The sequence below is a fragment of the Otolemur garnettii genome, unplaced genomic scaffold, assembly GCF_000181295.1.
Source record: "Otolemur garnettii isolate 467f Iridium unplaced genomic scaffold, OtoGar3 scaffold00185, whole genome shotgun sequence".
NCBI classification, from domain to species: Eukaryota; Metazoa; Chordata; class Mammalia; order Primates; family Galagidae; genus Otolemur; species Otolemur garnettii.
This window is the reverse complement of record NW_003852580.1, coordinates 635,710-642,905: the sequence shown is the minus strand read 5'-3', so window position 1 is coordinate 642,905 and position 7,196 is coordinate 635,710. Positions and strand designations below refer to the sequence as shown.

At 53.5% G+C, this 7,196-nt stretch overlaps 1 protein-coding gene across 1 annotated transcript; it reads right to left on the bottom strand.

Moving 5' to 3' along the window:
* Positions 1-1,203: 1,203 nt before the first annotated feature.
* FOXC2 (forkhead box C2) lies at positions 1,204-2,860 on the bottom strand. Its single transcript, XM_003800790.2, has one exon. It carries the CDS (start codon positions 2,782-2,784, stop codon positions 1,288-1,290), a length of 1,497 nt encoding a protein of 498 aa, XP_003800838.1. The 5' UTR covers positions 2,785-2,860; the 3' UTR covers positions 1,204-1,287.
* Between the last annotated feature and the right edge of the window lie 4,336 nt (positions 2,861-7,196).

Sequence of the window (7,196 nt, the reverse complement as noted above, 5' to 3'; positions counted from 1 at the left end):
TGGCAATGCTTTATTCTTCCTGCCTTGGTCTCCTAAATTAGGGACAGCTGGACCCTGAGATGGAGTGGCACTGTTTGTTTTGACAATTGGCATGTTTTTCTGCATTTTAACAAAATGCACTACAACAAGCTCACCAACCTTTAGGCAGCCAGGTCCAACCAGGCTGGTTTCTCGAATTGGCTCGAGGGGGAAAAAAAAAAAATCCCAGGTAGGATTTTTTAAATGAATCAGAAAGCATTTTCTGTCGCTAAACAAGACAATAGGTGACTGCTCCCATTCTCCTTTGACCATTTTTATGTATCTATACAAATAATCTCTTGTGTAACAAAAATAACCCAAACAGGTAGGCTTGCAAGCACACCTGGTTTTAAAAACTGCAAGAACACAAACACTGTCGGATTTTGGGCAGAAAAACAACATGGGTTTATTTTAAGGTAAGTACAACAATTAAAACCACATAAAACAAACACGAATGAAGTTTAAAATTTTTTTTTTCTTTAGGAATACTCAGGGTGGAATCTACTATACAAAACCATCACACTTTCTCAATAAAAAGTATCAGATATTCGACTCCTTTATCCACCAACAAAAAATAATAATAAATTATTTTCTTGTTTTGTAAAGATCTACAACTTGGGGGTAGGGGGATTATATCTTGTAATTGTACAGGAGTCAAAACCCACATGGGTTTTTCGAACTCAATTTGGCAGTTAGAAAAGGTTGGGCAGATGAAAAATTATCCAGTGAACTCAACTTTAAATATTATATTAATGGCTCTGAACAACAACAACAACAACAAAAATAGCCTGATTACAAATTCACACATTTGTACAGCACGGTTAGAGAAATTTAAAATTACACACAGCACAAACATTATCTATAGAGATCCCCATACACCTGTGGAGGTCTCTACAGAGAGTCATTAGTGGATCGCTGTGGGATTTGGTCCATAACTTAATTTTTAAAACCCCAAGTGGAGCAGAGCACAGCCATGCCGGGAGGGGAGGGGATCTTAAACTCAATATTCATTTCGTTGGACTGCGCCCCTTTAGAGGGGCTTCCTGGGATCCCAGAAACGGGGCGGCGAATAAAGTTACCTGCTCGCTCCGCAGACCGCCGAGGGCTGCCGAGGGCTGGCGCGCCCGCGCTCTCCGCTCGGGGTCTGAGAAAAAGTTGGTGGGCATGTCCATGTTCCTGTTTTCGTCTCTGCAGCCTTAACTGTCTGAGAGGGTCGGATCTGGGGAGCGAAGCCGGAGCGGGCAGGGGCAGGCGCGGGCCTGGGGCGGGTCAGTATTTCGTGCAGTCGTAGGAGTAGGGGCCTGCGTGGCGGTAGAGGGACGGCGCGGCCCTGTAGGGCAGCTGACAGCTCGTGTTGCCGCTCACCTGGGACTCCCCGAGGGGCGAGTTCTCGATTCCCAGCCTGTGGGAGTTGAACATCTCCCGGACATTGGGGAAAGTTTGCTGCTGGGACGAGAACGTGTGGCCAGGGAGGTGGTTCAGGTCCCCGCTGTGGTTGAGATACCAGGAGGCCGCCTGGGCCGCGGGCTGCGGGGCGGGCTGGGGCTGGGGAGCCGGCGGGGGCGGCGGCGCCTGCGGGTGGTGGTGGCCGTGGTGCTGGTGGTGGTGGCCCGCCGCAGCGAGCGCGCCCTCCTGGCCTGCGGCGAGGTTGAGGGCGCTCAGGGGCGACGTGGGGCCGCTCGGGTGGTCCGAGAGGGCCTCGTCCAGGGCGGGCGGGACGCACATGTGCGCTGGCCTCTCGGCCCCAGTGTACAGGCTCATGGCGCGCATGCTGCACTGGTAGCCCCCGGCGGGCCCGGCCTCCAGGCCCTGGGCGCAGGGCTGGCCGTACGAGGCGGGCGGCGCGGCGGCGTAGGGCAGCGCCAGCGGCTGCACCACCAGACCCGCGCGGCCGGCCGCCGGGCTCAGCTCGCCGCCCGGCGGCGACGTTCGCAGAGTCATGATGTTCTCCACGCTGAAGCCCGGCAGCCCGTTGGGCGCCGCGGCGTGGTGCTCGGGCAGCGAGCCGTCGGGAGAGGCGGCGGGCGTGGAGGCCGCGCTGCGCGGGCTGCCCTGCAGCGCGCTCTCGGGGCTCAGCGTCTCCACTTTGGTGATGACCGGCAACGCCGGCGACGCCGCCTCGCTCTTAATGACCACTTTCTTCTCGGCCTCCTTGGGGGCATCCGCTAGGGGGGGGCCGGCCGGGGCGCCCTTGGACGCCGACGGGGGCGGCTCCTTGAGGTGGGCCCGCTCCTCCTTCTCCTTGGGTACGTCCTTCTTTTTGAAGCGCCGGCGGCGCCGCAGGAAGCTGCCGTTCTCGAACATGTTGTAGGAGTCCGGGTCCAGGGTCCAGTAGCTGCCCTTGCCGGGCTTCTTGTCGTCGCGGGGAACCTTGACGAAGCACTCGTTGAGCGAGAGGTTGTGGCGGATGCTGTTCTGCCAGCCCTGCTTGTTCTCGCGGTAGAAGGGGAAGCGGTCCATGATGAACTGGTAGATGCCGTTCAGCGTGATCTTCTTCTCGGGCGCGTTCTGGATGGCCATGGTGATGAGCGCGATGTAGCTGTAGGGCGGCTTCACCAGGTCCTTGGGCGCCGCGGGCTGGTGGTGGTGGTAGGGCGCGTAGGAGCGGCCCATGCCCGCGCCGTACTGCTCCGGGTGGCCCGAGTAGACGCCCATGGGGCTGCCCATGCCGCCGTAGCTGCCCGCCGCCCGGTAGTAATTCTGCTCGCTCAAGTAAGGCACCACTCCCAGGGCGTTGGGGTCGGACACGGAGTAGCGTGCCTGCATGCTGCGTCTGCGACGGCTCTCCACCGCCTGCGCTCACGGACCGCGGCCGGGGGAGCGAGGAGGCCCTGAGAGCGAGACAGCGAGAGCGAGAAAGAGAGGAAGGGAGCCGGCGGGGCAGCCCCGGGCCCCGGGAAGCTGGGGGCGAGGTGCGGCAGGCGCGGGCGCTCGGGCCGAGAAGGGCGCTCGCGTTCAGCGGACTGGGCGGATCTGCATGCTGGAGGGCGCGCCTCGGGCGAGCGCAGCTCCGGGCCCTGCTCACTTGCTTGCTCTCGGGACCCGGCGGGTGGCAGCTGGGGCGGGCAGTCGGTACTGAGCGGAGACGCCACGGGCCGGGTGAACCGAGGCTGGACCCTCCGTCCACGAGAGGAGGGGGGAAGGTGGTTCTGCAAGCCGCCCAGAAAATCGGCAGCTCTGAGGGTCCGCGAGCCGGGGTCCAGAGTGGCTGCCCTGCCGAGCCCGGAAAAAAAAGGCAAAGTCCCTTTTAGGGATTGGGAAAAGTTTCAAAAGTCGTCTTGCTGAAAGCGAGTTTTTACTTTCCTCAGGCCACGCCCTCTCCCGGAACTACGGACCAATCACCCGGCAGCTGCTGCGAGTTTACACCAATCAGGGAGAGGAGCGCCGGAATCCGTCGGCTCTAAGACCCAGCCTCAAGCACCAGGCTTTTCTGCAGCTCAGTCTCAACTTGGAAAGACTTTTTAAAAAAGAGTTATAGCTTACTAAGATTTATTTTATTATCACATTTTGGTTAATGGGCCCACATATCCAGAACAAAAACAAAGCGACGTTCCTTTACAAAAGAAAACACAAATTAGTTTGAAACATAAAATGGAATTGCTTAATATAGTCAAATATCTCCCCCAAAGATCTTGCAAGTAGCAAAAGTTCTAGGACAGTGTTCTTATAAATGAGTGATGAAGCGAATAATTAGATTTCCTAATTATCGGGCCCTGAGCGTAATGGATTCAAAGCAAACGTGCTGCATTGAAATGGCCAGGGCCTCCCTGAACGTTGTCCTTATTTAATCAAATAATCGTCACCAGTGACTTTCCAGATTCAGGGCCGTCAAGAATAAACTGTAAAGGTTTGAGAGGCAAAGGATAGACACTGAATTCTCCTCGCCCCCACCCCAAAAGGAGTTACAGGACAGGCGAAGCAGGAAGGTTAGCAACGTCCTGAGAATTTAATACTCTAAATTCGCCTCGAATTCGGTAAATCATCCGCGCCACCAAGAGCAGTTTGGTGGAGTGTGGGGAAGGGTGCGCAGGAACTCTGTCCCTTTCTCGCTTTCCTCTCCCACGCAGACTCTCGCTGCCCACCAGCTCCAGCTTCGTCCCCTCCTGCTAGGTATAAATTCCCTTTGACAAGCAGACCCCCGCACTCCCCAAAGACCGGAACAATGCAGCGACCCGCCGGGCCCAGGCAGAGCTGAGTTCCTCGGCCCGGGCGAGAGGAAACCCGAGCTTGTTTTTCGCCAGGGCTTTGCCCAAAGACGCGCGTAATTACGCGGCACACAGCGGGCTCGGAGCGTGGAAGCTTCCCCAGCCGGCGCCTGCGGCTGACACCGGCCCCAGGGCCCAGTCCCCTCCAAATCCCCGCTGGAGCTCTCCAAGTTGAGTTCCCACATTTTAGTCTTTTTCGTTCTGTTGGATTTGGATGAGTTGGAGACAGGGCTCGGTGAGGGGACTGCGTGAGCAATTGCAACGGTTAAAGACCCCTCCGGGATTCTATTATTCGAGAGAGACTGGCCTGGAGCGACTTGGAGGACCTTGCCCTTCAAAGCTTTCTCCTTCCCTCTAGGAATCCGGGACAGTCTGTTTATTTGTGGACTGATTATTTACTCTTTCAGCACCTCCAATAATCGGACCCCCCTTTGCCCACTTCCCCTGAAGGGGTGGGACAGGTCTTTACCCTGGCCAGAATTTTGGAAGTTGTTCATCCGGTCAGGTAGGGAGCTGGGACTTTAGATAGCACAGTTTGTATTTCAAGTCATCCGTCGTTCATTAGATTCCCAGCAAAAGGGTGTCCCAGACTCCACTGGCCACTGTCAGCTTTCAGGAGTAGAGAAGACAGCTTGTTCATGTCAAAAAAAAAAAAAAAAAAGAAGCAGCAGAAGGAGAAAGTACGTGCACTTTTTGTCTCCTGATAAATTCAAAATCGAAGGGAAAATACAAAACAGCTTCCTATTACCTTGAATACTCTCCTTCTAAAACACTGCATTTTTAATGAATTTTCTGAGTTCTGTCTCTAACTTGATCCTTCCTCCTTCCCCCTTTTGGGGAAACAAAGTAGTGCTTCCCAGTTCTCAGCTCACGGGTAAATAGTTTGAGCCATCCCCCCCAACCCTTGAACCCCCACCATGACCATTATTTTTACTGCCCCTAGTATGTTCCCATCCATCTTTTTAAAAGAGCAAGGAAAAGGAGGAGGAGGAGAAGGAAGGAAGGGAGGGAGGGAGGAAGGAGAGAAAGAGGAGAGGAAGACTTATAGGGAAAAAGTGCTTTCTCTTGGACTGTGACACCCATGCCGGGTCCTTCTCCCAATTTGCTGGAAGTGCAGGCTGCTGATCAGGAAACAGGAATATTATTTAAGCTGCTTTTACGGAGGTGTGTGTGTTTAAATAGCTTTGTCATAGCATAGGGCGAAACCCAAAATAGCTAAGAATTATGAAAATAAATTAGAAAATGACAGTTTCTGCTTGAGTTTGTGTTTACAAGGGTGTCCAGGTTTAGACCTCTGCCATCTGAAAAGAGCTAAATTGAGTTGGCAAATATATTTAACACCCCCCCTGCCAAACGCTGAAAATAGAGGCAGGAGGGAAGAAATCCTTAGACTCAAGTCAGGAAGGGTGAGAGAGACATTTTCCTCTGCCCCGGGAATTAGGGTTCTCCTCTGCCCAGCAGGAATCCGGGAGAGGTGTTTGTCCAGGTTATTAAAACAACACCTTCCACACACCTGGACTTTGGCAGGTCTTTTCTTTAACCTGCCAAGGTATTTTTGGACTGGGGGCTAGTGTTTTCCTGCTGTTGTCCCCCCTTTTTCTGAGCTTGCTGTCAGTGAGCTGATAGCGGAGTGGGGCCCCAGGGGGTCCTTGGTGTTAACAGAATACTCAGAGGTGGCAAAGGCGGGAGGCGGCCGAGGCTCCCCCGCGCCGCGGTCCCTGCCCGCGCTGCTCGCCTTCCACCTGGCGGTCCTCGGACTCCGTGGGCCCTGGCGCCATCTTGAGGCCGCCGGGGGAACTACTCCGTGGGGGGGGGAAAGGGATTGGTGACAAGGACGGTGCTGACACCTCGTGGACGCGCCTGGGCTCTGCGCCGCGGGAGTGAAGGGAGAGAGGTCAACGGCGGCGTTAAAGATTAAAAAGCAACATACTCCTTTGCAATGTGTCAAGAACATGGCCTGTTGGGAAACAAAAGCGTCTTTGAAATGGGTCGGGGAAGGGGGAGAGAATTTTCTCCTGGGAAATTCACCGAAGTTTTCAGCAAACAAAATCTGCGCTTCTCAGTTGGCTAGAAGTCAGGACTTTCTTAATTTATTTTTTATTTTCAGAGTTGTTGAACGCGTCGCCTGGTCCCTGTCTTCCGGCTGCAGCTGTCTTTCTGCCTGGGGTGTGGGGTGAGTTTGGGGAATTCATCAGAGGCTGTTTGTGCTGGGCGCGTGTCCGAGGGTGGCCTGGAACAGGGGGGAGACTTTCAACCTGGCCTATGGCCGCTCCTATTTTTAAGGCACAACAGAGCACCCAAAGAGGGGACAGGCAGGTTACACTAAGTCAGTGTCGCTTCTTAAAATTCCCCGGTGATCCAGCTTCCAGAAATTATCTCTTGAGGGAAGAAATCCGTGTCCTGATGGACACTGTTGAGGCCCATTTTAGTGGGCCTGACTTTTCCCGGGAGTTCGGGCAAGGTGCCACCGCTCACAGATGGCGGAGCCACGGAGGAAAAGAACAGGAGTGTGTGAGGACTGTTGTAGATTAAAAGGGATTAAAGAAACGCAACAACTAAATGTAATACCTGATCCTAGATGGAAGACATTTTAAAAACTAATAAAGGACAGGTTTGAGGATACTTGGGGGAAATTTGAATCTGGGGTGTGTGTTAGATAATAATCTTGTATCAAGGGTGAGATTCTTGAGTGTTATAATTCTGTGTGGTCGAGTAAGAACACGTCCTTGTTTTTAGAAGGCATGTGTCAAATGTGTAGGGCTAATATTCATCATCTCTGCAACCTTTAAAAGATCCAGCCCAAAGCAGGGGGTAGGTGGGGGGTGGACAGAGGGGAGAGGAAGAGAGGGAGGAAGTGTAAATATAATAAAAATGAGGTTATAGAACCAAAGGATGTTTGTTGTATGTTCTTGCACATTTTCTGTAAGTTTGAATTTTTTCAAAATTAAAAAAAAAATGGGAGACAAATACCTT